We start from the raw sequence: 13,806 nt of genomic DNA, 5'->3' as shown, positions 1-13,806 counted from the left end.
TTGTTGAGGAGTGACGGCCGTGGCCTCGGCGTCGTCGACGACGGCGAGTTTTACCTCTCTACTAAGGTAGGGCAACTTGTATCCTTTGGCAATTGTTCTGTTCTGATTATCTGGGGGTGGAGTCTCTCTTGGTGATGCACGGATGGAGAAAGGTGGAGATGAACCTTTGTGTTCTTGGCTGGGTATAGCGCAATATCCAGAGGGTTATGATCTGAAGTGGTGTGATGGTATAACGTTGGTGTTCTTCTTTTGTACTAATAGTTAGTTAATTGGTGTTGTAGTAGTGCCTACTCCTTTGTTACCCCGTTCCTCGATGTGTTGACCACTGTTATGAATAATATGAATTTGAGATAAGGTGTTTTTATTTCATCTCCGGTTATTATGATCTCCGCATCCATGATCATGTGTTGTTTTATTTCTCTGATCGATTGTTCTGTTCACAACCAATAATATTGGTCGTAGCTCTTTGATTTTGCTATTATTCGAATGCTTCAAACCAATTTCTTATTCAACCGCCGTCTCAAGAATCTTGCTTGGATCAAAGATCAACATCCAAGATTGTTCCTCCCTACTACCACATATATATAGTAGATTGACGATCGAAAACTACTAGCTAGTAAGATTGCCTCCCCGCTGATCCGTGAACCACCCAAGCAAGCACCTGCAAAGGTCGTATTACTACCGCGGCGAAGCAAGTGCCATTAGGCTCAAAGCCTCTCCCGGGTGCCTGCTTCTAAGCGAGGCGAGATCCTAGTCATGCAGCGTCTGGGGTTGGTCAAGGTGGGGGGGGGCAACACCAAGCGCCTCGGCAATGAAGGCCTACGAGGATCTCTACAAGCCCGACGCTTCCAACGCCAAGGCGCTAGCTGCGCTCTTCAGCAACGACATCGGGAATGAGTCGTGCCGGCAGAGGCGGAAGCGCAAGCTGGCTTCCTAGGCTGATCCGCTGCCTTCTCGGGTTGACTATCATTTATGTAATATCGAGCTGTGGTTTCCCTCGCTAGGATGGTCCGGCCCACAGCTGTAATCCTTTAGACCATATCCTAGGGCGCTCGTTGAAGCGTGTTGTCTGTAACAAACCTTTCTACCTTAATCACAAAGGTACACAAATCTTTTGCACATTTGATTAAAAAAACTACTAGCTAGTATATCTTCGTTGCAAGTTCTTGAGAATATCTTTGTTGTGTGTTTCTGAAACCTCCATCTTTTACACCATCAAGTATATATGAACTCATGCATCCACACACAAACTATATATATGGAATAATGGACTGGAGATCAGATCGATGCGTCAAAACTGAAGTGCATGTATAGGCTACTGGGCACTGACTGTACTCTCCTCTCCCATCTCGATCACCAGATCCGGTGAACGTTGCTTGTGCGCAGCATATGCACAGTGTGGACCCTTTCGACCGCCGGGTCGATCGACGATGATCAGGCACCACGTCACCTTGTCCCCCTTGTTGCTAAAGAAGAAGAAAATGGCATGCATGACCATTTCGAATTTTCGATCGAGCAGCTAGGAACCATTGTATTTTTGGCTTGGGCGTTGAGTGATTTATACCACAGACAAAAAAAGAAGGAACGAAGAGTTGCAAAACCTCGTGGCATGTGCGTGCATTCATTCACGCGAATCGAACCCATGTGTCGTGCACGCACGCAGCTACGTATGTACGGCAACAGGATCGGACGTTGGCGTCGTCGAGAACAGAAACGCCAATGGATCAGAGTCCGCGTCCACCGCCATCGCGGCGGCGGAGCCTCCCACCCCCCGCTGGCACCGCGCTCGTGGGACTGTCGATTTCTATCCAACGGCGGCGGCGGAGGCGGCGTTGACGCGGTGGCGAGAGCGGCAGCGGCGGGAACTGGCAAAGCGTCTCTTGATCGGCTCTCGAGGAGCCTAGACCAACTAAGCACTAAGCAGTGTTGGGCAGCCTCCGATTTTGGCCCAGTAAGGTGATGGGCTGCTTCGAGTTTTAGCCCAAACTTCGCCAGGATTTCGGAACGTTTCCGGTTTTCAAAGCAGAATTTCAAGTTTCAACTGACCTTCACTTTCCGAAACGAACTATTTAAACGCTTGCACCAGATCAAAACTGGACTAAATTTGAACATCAAAACTGCAATCAGATTACCATACCATTCTTCATTAACCCTATTTGCAACCTCCGTTCAGGAATGAAAATGCAGGCTACACGGTCAGCCATCTGCACTCTGCTCACGGCTCCCTTAGCTTAGCAGCACTAAAATGAGCAAGACCACAGACGGAGACATACACATACCGACACACACGCGAGAGTTACAAGCCTAATTTACATGTAATTTCTTATTGGATGGATGGATGGATTTATCCGTTCTGCATCTCGTACACTACTTACTATCTTCTGCATTCAGTAGCTGATGACGATGAGCAGCCCGATCGCCGTGACGACGATGGTCGACGGCACCCCGAACCGGAGGTGGCTCCAGAAGGTGAGGTTGTAGCCGAAGAACTGAGCGCGCCTGGCCTGCTCGCAGACAATCAGGTTCGCGGCGGAACCCAGGAGGGTGAGGTTCCCAGCCACGGTGCTCACCCATGCAAGGATGAGCCAGGCCTTCCTCTCTGAATCATGAGAAATCGCGGCGGCTGACGCGGCCACTCTTGTACCGAGCAACAAGACTGCAAAACAAGACCGAGCAACAGATTTCGTAAGCATAAGAGGATATGTTATGCAAAGTATTAAATGATTATGCATGATCATACTTCATAATATTTCAAAGAGTACCCAAAAAAATCAATTTGAAAAAAAAATACCTGTGGGGACATTTGAGGCCACATTTGAAAGGATAAGAATCACCACCGCAAGAAGTGCAACTCCTTTGGCACTATCAATTCTTGAATATGGTTCCACTAACTCCCAGAGTGTGTTCGGTATGCCAGTTTTGTTGAAGCCATCAACGGTAATAAACATTCCGCAGAAAAAGATCAGCAATGAATATGACACCTGCAAGTCAGGAAGATGATCATCATCATTCACTCTAATAGAAGTATGTCAACTCTGTTAGCATTGATCAAAATTTGAGGAGCATACCTTCTCAAGACAAGCCTGTGCATCTGTAAAATCAAGTGCAAGGAGAACCAGAGCTGCAGTGATTGCAGTCCAGGACATGTTAAGCCCCATTAGAAGGGCAATGAGCATGCCAAGAGTTATAAGGTAAACAGCTGTCTTCCACACAAGAACTTTCCACCTCTTCTCTGCGACCTCTGCTTCTTTCTCATTTTCCCCATTGCTCTCTGGGGAGGGTGGCAAGTCCTCTATTATCACACTCCTTTGTTGGCTTGCAGTTCTAGTGAACTTCCTTGAGGATGCACCTTCATCTCTCCTATCAGAAACCGTCGAGACCTCTACCATCTCGTGTGACATGCTTGATGCCCGCAGAGACTTAATGGCAAGCTGAATGTCGGCCTCAGAATTGATGCTTCTGCTCCTCAGGTTCTCGTTCACACTGGTACTGACACTGTTGCTCCTGATGATTGGTTCACTTATGCAATCCACATCATCTGGATTCAGGGAAGAAACATGTGACATTCTAGCCGGTGTGAAGCGATGCGAGGTAACCTCATCGTCGGCAACCACCTCTGGCCCTTCAGGTTGCCCACCTTCCTGGTCCTTCTCCACAGACAAGTATTTCCAGAAGTACAAAAGGAGGATAGCAGCATTTGTCAGAACCCCAACAATCATAGCTGGGAAAACTCCTAGCAGGAACTGACCAAATGAAATCCCACTCTCCACAGCTATGACAAGGTTCTGAGGGTTACCAATCGGCGTTGCAGCAGAGCCGATGTTAGAACTGGTGGCAAGGGCCAGAAGGAAAGGCTGTGGTGGTAGGTTGTTCTGCCTAGCAACCTTGAGGATGAATTCAGTGAGCACAACACAGCACGTGTCATTGGTGAAAAGTGCGCTTGCAAATGCAGACACGATGCAAACTCGGAAGAGCAGGTCCTTGCTACCTCTGCTCTTCCATGAGAGCAGGTTTCCGAGGTACTTAAACATGTCAGCCCTCTCAAGGAAGATGCTGACGACCATTGTCCCAAAGAGCAGGCCAATGATCGGGAGGTCAATCGCAGCGTATGCGTCCTCCGGGGAGATGACACGGAACAGGACCATTAGCATAGCACCAAGGAGGGACCCAGCCGTCCGTCCAACAGGCATGAACGGGACGGTGGGGAAGACGGCCATCACCCAGAAAATCCCAAAGGCGATACATCCCAGCACTACTTTGGAGGTCCCTGCCAACGCCATATTAGCAAATCCTCTCTTCCTCTACAACTAAAACTCTTAACAATTGCACTTGAAGAACCTGTCACAACTCACAAATTAAAGAGAGTACAGAACAACCCCAAATACCAAGGCCGGTCAGACTAGCAGGCTCACGAGAAGGGCCCTGCTGCCTGCTGGAATGAACCACCTTCTTGCCCAACTTAACTCAAGAGCCTGCAAAAATGGAGCAGACACCAAAAACAAATAGACATCAGCCCCCTAGAAAGTAATATTACTCAAAAAAAAGTTCAAGAAATGTGCAAGAGTCTCCCCAATGGAAATAGTTTATTCGTCCCATTAATAATAAACTAATGCGAATTAGCAAGAACGGTGTTAACTGCACGAGAAAACGGGGGACAGGACACGTATTGGTATCAAGCACCATCACGCCTACTCACGATGTATCCTGCAACAATTCAAAGCGAGAAGAATCCTTGTCAATACAGTACAGAGCTTTCGCACAGTTCACAAATCCAAATTAAAGCCAAAAAGGTTCCCCAGATTTTAGGCTGCAGCAGCTGCTGCTGCAGTGCTGCTACGACTAGAACAAACAGAGGTAGAACACTATAGATGCCCAAACAAGATTTCAGTGCAGATCAAGCTGGTTCTGCAGTGGATTAGCGCCGGGCTTACCTACGACGGAAGATCCGGAACAAATCCGCGCAGGCACACTGGCACAGCCGCACAGGTTACTAGAAGGGGTATGTGTGTGCTATTCTACGACCGGATCGCGACGAGAGAAATTCGACAAGGGCGCGGCCGCGCGGGGGGCTGCTCACCTTCGAGTAGGGGATCGGATGGAAGGGCGCGCGGGTAGTCCACAGTGCTGCCAGGCTGCGCGGAGGACGACGACGAGGTGGCGGATTGGAGGGGAGAATAAAGTGGCGGTGGTGATCATGGGCATCAGGGCATGGAGGGTGGGGGCTGCTAAATAGGGGCGCGTCGCCATGGGATGGGGGCGGAGAGGAAAAGGCCACTGCCTCCGCTTTTCACGGGATGTGGTGGGGGTGACGGGGGTTGGGGCCCACGTGCAGTGGGAGCTCCTAGGATGGCAATTTACTATGCGCACACCGGTGGAACTCCCGTTTTCCGGATAACCGGTGATTATTTTAGGCAACGTTCGTGTACAATATATGGAAACATTAATCCACTACTTTATCCAGATATACATGAACGTGCTACTACCCGGACAGGTTGTACCAGGATAACCTTTTTGTTTGATTCGTGGATCAAAGTTCATCCAATAAGTGAATAATATCCTATTTTTAATTAGGTTTCTTATGGTTATGGGATTTCTATGTTTGTTTTTTGGACAACCCTTTTAGCAAGTTGGACCTGCAGGTTGAGCCTCTCAAACAATCTATCTCGTTTTTCTCCTTATTATTCTACTATACTATTTTGGTGCCGAATCCTAATTTTGAAAATACTTTTGTAAAAAAATAAACATAAATATGTTTTTGCAGATCAGGTTATGTCAATTTATGGATGAAGAGACTTCTGATGGATTTTTACAAGGAAAATGTTATGGAAAGTTTTTTGAAAAGAAAATATTATGGAAAGTAATAGTCAAGTAGTGTGTGTTGGATACTATGTCAATGTCATAGAAAGATAGTAATAACACATTCTTTTTACAATGATGAAGGGGCTGTTACTTTTTTTCTAGAGTTCACAGTTTTTTTTAGCAAATCTACAGTTCACAGTTTAAGCACACTTAGACTAGCCACATAGGTGGATTCTGAGGATGCTTGAATCAGGTGAGAGAGAGAGAGAGTGTTCAGAGGCAACCGTTGTGATACCGATGCTAGAATCCAAAATGGAGAGCACCAACGCATGTAGGTGAACTGAGGCTGGATAAATAAATTAGCATATATTCTAGCGTGAAGGAACAACGGCGGGGCGACAGATGGGTCTGATGAGTCGGCTCCATTTCTATACTTAGCATTGATGCCACCGCTGCATACGTTTTGGATTTCGCAGCATCGGCTGAGGTGGATCGAGTGGGCACAACTAATTTCAGCATCGGCACCACTGTGGCTATGGTTAGTCTTATACTGGTCGGTGCCGTCGGAGTATACCTAGCATTTTCCTTCTCCATGCTAGTGAACCGTTTATTCCATTCCTGTGAGAGCCACGATTAGGGACGGAACCGTGACATTGATGTGTTGCTGACTTGGATTTTTGCGCGTGGGAGCTTGTCCAGCTTACTGATGTTGCATGTTTCTTCATATCCAAGAAACGCGTCAACTATATATATAAAAAAAGCGTCCGGTTCTAGCGACAAAACTAGAGGGCAGACATCGATCTCCATTGCTTTACGTCGTCTGGTATATATCCGGGGAATAAATGCAATTCTGCAAAATCTTTTTAGGAGAACAATCAAAAGCGATATTGTGACACCCGGCGCATGGCTTAATAGGATTAATAGGATACTCATACCAACAAGTTGCAACTTTTTTTCCGAAAGCCGGTCTCCAAGAACTCCGAGGTTAAGTGTGTTTGGCCCGGAGCAATTTGGGGATGGGTGACCGACCGAGAAGTGATTCCCGGGTACGCACGAGTGAGGACAAAATGTGCAGAAAAGACATATGTTGGTCTGTGAGAACAGTCTATGTCTTAGAGAGCTGCCAGATGTCCGTTACAGATATTGGGAATTTCGAGGCTTCAGGAGCACTCCTCCATGACACGTTTTCAGTGTAGTAGGATTGCTGTGGATAATGATCATTTTGGATTTTTTGTAGGAGCTAGTACAATTATACTATATAGGAACCGTCAGATATAGGTCAAGCTATAAGGACATATGCTTGGAAAGGAAGAAGAAAAAATGATCCACTCCTAGAGGAATCAACAGCATCGGTTGCGCTCACTGACAAGGATGGGTTCACGTTAGTGGCACTATCTGTGATGAGGTCTTAAAAAGGCCCGTTAGACCCAGTACAGTCTACACTAGTAACAGTGCTGCCTCAGATGGTGCCTTCTCTCCTTTTTTTTCCGAAATGGAAGATTTGCTGCCTCATTAGTGGAAGAGAGCTGAACCAGGTGTCAAGAAACTTGTGGACAGCCACAGATCTGACGAACTCAAAAAAGGTTCTACTGACCGTACCGACCAATAATTGAGTAATATACATATAGCCCTCATCAGTATATAATTTGACTTGAGGACAAGACCTATCCCGTCGTCTAAACAAAAGGCAGAGCACGAAGCCTAGCTAGTGGAACACTACACTGTTGCAAGATGATGGATCTTGGAAGTGGTAGCCCCATGAAGAGGGAAAGCATTTTTTTCTTTTCTGAAATCGAAGAGAAAGTTTGTTTCAAAAAAAAATTGAAGAGAAAGCATTGGCAAGTACAGCAACCAATGCAAGTCTCTGAACTTGCATGTCAGCAAACGCCTTTTCGAAAAAAAAATGTCAGCAAACGCCGACTAGCTAGGTATAGCCATGCTGCTAGTCTCTGAATGTTGTCCTGTGTTTTTCTCCGATACTACCCATTTCATGTCAGTAAAGCTAGAACAGTAAACACCAACAATGTCCAGCCAGCGACCTCGTAAATCAGAGACGATTCGGGGCTCGATCCATCTCGTATTAGGTAGCTAGACGGTGACGTCGAATTTAATCGCCTGCATCATCTGCTGATGATGTGATTTGATCATTAGCAGATCAGAGGCTGCAGCTAGAGACAAGTACACGAGTCATGTGGTGTGTTTCGTCAGTGCCGTAACGACATCAGACCGGGACAATTCACCTGCAACTCTACAACTAGTACTACTGCAAGTTGCTACAGCAGCCACCGTCAGGCAACGCACCCATGCCATCACCGTCCGATCGGATCAGCCTGCGAACGACACCCAAATCCAGCCGTCCAAGCCCCCTCCCACCCGTGCGCCGGGCTTTTGGCCCAACTGAGGCCCGCGTCCGTGCAATCAGTCACGTGGGGATGGATCTTTTACACCCACCAATGGAGCTTTCAGTTGACAAAGTATGCGTGTTGGGGGATAAGATCGTGTCAGGTTTTTCCCTGGCCTGGCCGTCGCTTTGGGAGCTATAAAAAGTTGATCGTTGTAGACTTGCAGCAGCAGCGGTTGCTTCAAGGAACACCGCGAGAAATTAAAAGGGCTTGTTTGTCAACTTGTTTGAGGGATAAGCTTTTGTTCGATCTGCCTGTGAGCCTGTCAGACTCTTGTACCGGCAGCTGATGCTCTTTTTCCTTTTTTTTTTTCCTTTTTGCAGAAAAAACTTGGAGCTAACCTGTCAGATGCTAACGGGTGATGATTGGCGTAGTGTTAGCGAAACCCTGCCCAATTCGGGTCGCTAGGTCTCACTGACCATCTCGAGATAAAGCTTCTTCCTTTTTCTAAAGAAACTAAACGTGTTGGTTGCCAAGTATAGTAGACTAGTACACACAAAGACAGTAGACAGCGGAGTATGTTGCCCCAGAGAAAGAGAGCCTGGGTCCCTGGGAGGTTGAAGTGATCGCGGCTTCCAAGCCCAGCCCGGGCGCTCCTTGCCACATGGCCATGGCGCCATGCATCCTGTCCGACCGATCGAGGCGCAGCTACCCTCCCAAGTTGTTGGCGACCAGACATGTTGTTAGTACTAGCTAGCGTAGTGCCTGCTCCAGTACTCACTCCTCCCCATGCCTCTCCACGGCTATTCGCGCAGAAACCACCGCTAGTGCGATCTGAGTTTAGTGGAGGATACGCGCACCGATCGAGTGCAGAGCAAGCGTGTACACATGCATGTGCGTCTCAGTTTCAGCCATGGTAATAATCCAGCTAGCTGCCACTACTCTCCAAGACTCCAATTAATACCGGTTTATTAGTTGAGCTAGACTGAGAGATAATCTACTCTGACGATCAAGAAGTAAATATAGATACTAGTTTCTTTCTTTCCTTTTTTTTTAAAAAAAATAAAACACTGCATACGGGCCTATGTGTTTCGCAAAAAAAAAAAACTGTATATGTACGTGATGAAAATATCCATCTCGATCAAGATACAATGCATTGCGCACACAGTTGGCCGGCTGCTTGAAGGTCTGGTGCTGGAGCTTTTTGCAAGATAAGGATGGAATTTTAGGAGAGAAACATACTACACCCTGTTGCCTGTTCGGCTGGCTGGCTGGGCTACACCAAGCCGTGGCTGGGCTGACGGATTGGCGGGAGCACGCAAAAGCACCATGCATGCAGCCAGCCAAACTAGCCCAACTGTTCTTTCCCAGCCTAATAGGCTGCTAGTTGTTCTGCTTCTTGTTGTGATATGAACTTAAAGCCGCGTTGAGAGGTTTTAAGCTTGTGCTAGAGCAGTATGCGTACTGCATCTTTTTGTGTTTGGTTGTAGTCTCTCAACTGGGAGAGGTCCAGGCCGGATTTTCGTTAATCTAAAAAATACATAGCTGGCCGGCAAGTCCACGTGTTATCATAGGGCCGGACACACGCATGTCTCACGCCTGCACGCGCGTACGCATGCCTGGATCGGAAGCAAAACACACAAAAAACCAGCAGCAAAAGGGCCCTATCCAAAGCACCGGGAAGAGTTCAGAAAGAAACTTACACAATGCCCCGACGGCGCGCGGCTCTCCCGGCCAGCTCCCCACTATCCCCCCGCCGCGCCGCCGCCGATCCAATCCAAAGATGGCCGGCGCCGCCCCCGACCACGTACGGCACCAAACTTTCGTGCTGGCGAGCGCGCGCGCGGCGACGGTGCTCGATCGATCTGTCGTGCGCGCGCGGGCTACCGGCTTCGTTCGACACGGCCTTATTTATACACGTCGTCTATCTCTGGATGGCTTGCTGGTGGTGAGATCGTCTGGTGGAGTGAGGCGGACGACGCCGGGCGGGGAGGCCGCCGGCTTAAATAAGCGGCCGGCGAGCGACGTGTGCGCCCACGGAGGGCTCGCCGCTGCTTTTGTTTTTCCTTTTCTTTTCTCTCGATCCCCCCGCCGAGACGCGATCCACAGGTACGGACGCCACCGGTCCACGGCCCTGTTAACGCCGACAGCGACGCCGCAGCTTCGCAGCTAGCGCTCGCACCACAACCAGCAGCAGTAGCAGCGGACTAGCTAGCTTAGCTCGTATGAATCCGATCCCTTTCGCCGCGGACGACGAGCCAGGACGGTTGGCTCGTCGCCGTCCGCCCTCCTCCCAATCCACGTCGCGGCGGCGGGTACGTGGTGCGGGTAAAAAAAGTCTGGCGGGCTCATTAAGGTCTAACAACGCATGGTTTACCTAACTAATCGCGATGGATGTATCGAGCCTCCCGGCATTGCTTTGTTTGGTGGGGGCTGTGGGCACTGTTCGTTCATTCAACTGGAAGATGAGCTGATCGATGAACAGGCCGGGGAAATATCACGATCTAAACGCGACGACGACCAAGATCAATGGAAGAACATGGCTGCATTGCGGCATCCATGGATGAACATGGACTGGTTGATAGATCTTTTCCGTCCAGGGGTTTACATCGAGACTAATAAATCTCTGCGCTTTTTTCCCCGAAAAGCAAGCATGATGCATGACACTGCCAGATAGTACTCAGATGAACAAGACGTTCGGATTGGATATCTGACGGACTGGGAGGAGACGGCTAGCTACTACTACTATTAGTGCAAGATCCCATTGCTGTCACTGGCGTGCGAACCAAGGCAGAGAAGAATAGGAAGCGAGCTGATGAGACTGTGATCATCTGTCATCAGTACTAAAAATCTCTACTGTTCATTGTTTATCAGCACATTATAAGCGCCACGTCATTTCTGCAACTGCGGCAGAAAGCAACAGAGGGCAAAAATATCACAGAGCCTTCCTAAAAAAAGGACGAAGAAATATAATCCCAAAGCAAGGAAAATCTTCAATCTTGCTTGAATGATACTGGTAACATTCAGTACGAAGAAGTTGATAGGTTAAGCTTCCTTTCTCTGGTCCTGTCCGTCGCGTGCAAGAATCTTTGTCAAACGAGCTGAAATTGGTCATCTGGATGGCTCTTGCTTGTGGTTGCTCTCTAGCTGTGATGTAACGGCCGATTGACTGGGTGTGCTAGATGTAGGAAACTTTGCTTGCTCTTATTCAGATAACTTTAGTAGCCATCGATGACCTCAATGTAAGTACCTTGCTTAATGTTTGCTATTGGCACCATCGGTACAACGTATGTTTTCTGAATTGGTCTGATACACATACACTTAGCGAGGGCACTTAAGATGGATCCTCCAGGACTTGGAAAGCAACCCTTCAAGTGTTGATTTCACGTATCCTCCATGTATTGTTATTGTGTAGAGATGCGTTGCAGATAGACAGCCGCACCGACCGTGCCAGTCAAGCTCGAGCAGAGTGCGGAGCTTAGCCTTGGCGGCGCCGGACAGGGACATGATTGACAACACATCGCGGAGACCGCCGTTGGCTCGGCGAGGCCGTCGAAGCGGCGGCGGCTATCTCGGAGGAGAACAGGATGGAAGCCCACGGCGACGAGGCGGCGGCGGCGCGCGCGCGCCACGGGACGGCGCCGCGCGTGCGCCTGCCATTCCGCGGCGAGTAGGTGCCCAAGGCGCCGGCGACGGAAGGAGGCACTCGGGGCGGCGCCGTCGAGGAAACGTGGAAGACGGCCTCCGGCGGAAGTACCGCGCATGTACACGACGCTGTGACCTCCGGCGACGCCGGGCGCGGTGGCGGCGGCGAGCGAGGAGCGCGCGCTGGACACCCGGGGGGCGGACGGTAAATGAAACACCGTCCACCCCGGAGGCCCTTACGGTATTTCATTTACCGTCCGGGCTCTACACCATCTGGACCGTCGGATCCCGATCTCGTGGCCAGAATCTCCCAACACCGAGTCAAGCGGATCGCCACCCCCCAGCCACAGCTCCCATGGCCCCACCTGTCAGATCCGGACGAAGGAGATCGCCGAGGACATGCTCCGCGTCCCGCCGGACGGCACCGCGCGCCTCCGCCGCGCGGCGCTCGCGAACAAGCTCTGGGCGCGCCACTTCGCCGACCGCGGCTTCCGCCACCTGGCCGCCCCCATGCTGGGGCTCCTGGCCAACCCCACCGACACCGGCGGGCGGCGGCATCGCCCCGGTTCATTCCCACGTGCAGCTTCTGCCGGGGATCGGAGCGACGAGCGACGTGCCCCCATGCCAGGACTCCGCCTCCGCCCTCGCCGCCTACGACCCCACCACGACGAGCTGCGGCTCCGGCAGGTGCTCAGCTGGAACGAGGCGGTCAATGTTCAATGGCCCGATGCATTAGGCTGTACCTTTTCCTGAACATTAGAATAATTACAGAGTTGCAGACACTGATAGATAGGCCGGGCTTCCCGGGCAGTAGCTCAGTAAGATCGCAGCAGCCAGCAGGGATCTGAAAGGTCATGGACTCAAGACAGATGTGCAAGACCGCTAGCGCTAGTGACTATCAGACTATGGGTTGGTCCTATGAAAGTAAAAATCTGTTCAGCGATGATCACTGAGATGTCACTGCAGATGTATTGTGTAGAGATTGTTGGTGATATGTCCAAGAGCCCATCATCACAATACGGTTTAAAGGCCCAAAAGGATATTGATTCAAGAGGGATTATGATTACTAATGAGCCTATGAGATAGAAGTCCATTAGTACGCCCTATATATACGAGGGAGGGGCTAGAGGGCGAAACCCCTGAGCTGCGCCACCTCCCTAGCCGCCGCCCCTCCCTCTCTCTCGGCCGCCGCCCTTGCCGTGCGTGCGGTGTTAGCACACCGACGCCCGGCGTTTCATCCCCGTACGTGTGGACTCCGTGGAGGCGCTGCTGCGACTGCTGCGCTGATCGGCTGCTGGGATCAAGTACGAGGAGCTCGGTTCGTGGGACGTGATCGACTACTTCCTCTACATCGACGCGCGACTTCTTCCGCTGCGCTGCGCGTCTAGTGGTAACGATCTATGATCTTCTACTCGCAAGCGTCTTGGGTATATGCGGTAGTGGTGCTAGCGTAGCCTACCCGTTTATCTACAGTGGTACCAGAGCCATCTTGCGTAGTTTTTGGTCTGGATCTTTTGCATATAGGTGATATGTTGTTGTTGTAGATTGGATCTATTACTTTTGCACGATTTGATTAGATCAATTGGTCATAAGGGGTTAAATCTGGAGCGAGTTGATTGCGCGGCATGTGACAAAAGATTAGTTTGTGTTCTTTCTCTGTTATGCATACGACATGTCCCTACCGGCTGGAATCACCATCGGGACTAACTGTGTGCATAGTCAGCAGATTGAACCAACAGATCGAGGTCATGTGTAGATGCAGTCTTCTCAAGTGTAAAGTTTGCACGGTTAAGGTGATTGACCTAGTGAAAATTGAGGCATTATGAATGGCTCGGATTTGAGGTGATGCGATCACTCTGATGAGATTTTCATAGGGATTCCATAGATGCGATCGGGACTAACCGCCGTTGCTTTCTCGCTGTAGCGGCTTCCCAAGCGCTACTTTGGTAGAACACGTCGTACGCCTAACTTATTTTTGCAGGGTGTGATGTGAATGGTATGGCCTCAATGTCATATGATG

At 49.8% G+C, this 13,806-nt stretch overlaps 1 protein-coding gene across 14 annotated transcripts; it reads right to left on the bottom strand.

Annotated features, from left to right (window-relative positions):
• Positions 1 to 2,118: 2,118 nt before the first annotated feature.
• On the bottom strand, positions 2,119 to 10,169 carry LOC120692220 (silicon efflux transporter LSI2-like). Of its 14 annotated transcripts, none has more exons than XM_039975473.1 (6): positions 5,078 to 5,245; positions 4,637 to 4,704; positions 4,353 to 4,472; positions 3,069 to 4,267; positions 2,792 to 2,981; positions 2,119 to 2,656 (listed from the first exon to the last, which is right to left on the bottom strand). In XM_039975473.1, exons 4-6 carry the CDS (start codon positions 4,215 to 4,217, stop codon positions 2,388 to 2,390), a joined length of 1,608 nt encoding a protein of 535 aa, XP_039831407.1. In that variant the 5' UTR covers positions 4,218 to 4,267; positions 4,353 to 4,472; positions 4,637 to 4,704; positions 5,078 to 5,245; the 3' UTR covers positions 2,119 to 2,387. The 14 variants fall into 14 exon arrangements, with proteins under 14 accessions (XP_039831407.1, XP_039831408.1, XP_039831409.1 ...); XM_039975474.1 differs by having other exon boundaries at positions 4,697 to 4,704; XM_039975475.1 differs by lacking the exons at positions 4,637 to 4,704; positions 5,078 to 5,245 and adding an exon at positions 9,845 to 10,104.
• Positions 10,170 to 13,806: the final 3,637 nt, after the last annotated feature.

This window comes from Panicum virgatum, chromosome 9N, assembly GCF_016808335.1.
Source record: "Panicum virgatum strain AP13 chromosome 9N, P.virgatum_v5, whole genome shotgun sequence".
In the NCBI taxonomy this organism is placed as follows: domain Eukaryota; kingdom Viridiplantae; phylum Streptophyta; class Magnoliopsida; order Poales; family Poaceae; genus Panicum; species Panicum virgatum.
This window is presented reverse-complemented; position numbering and strand designations above follow the sequence as displayed.

Coding starts and splice junctions, on each gene's coding strand:
- LOC120692220 (XM_039975472.1), bottom strand. CDS start 4,280: ATGGCGTTGGCAGGGACCTCCAAAGTAGTGCTGGGATGTATCGCCTTT. Junction 2,982..3,068: donor CACAGGCTTGTCTTGAGAAG/GTATGCTCCTCA, acceptor CCTGACTTGCAG/GTGTCATATTCATTGCTGAT. Junction 2,657..2,791: donor GGCCTCAAATGTCCCCACAG/GTATTTTTTTTT, acceptor CTTGTTTTGCAG/TCTTGTTGCTCGGTACAAGA.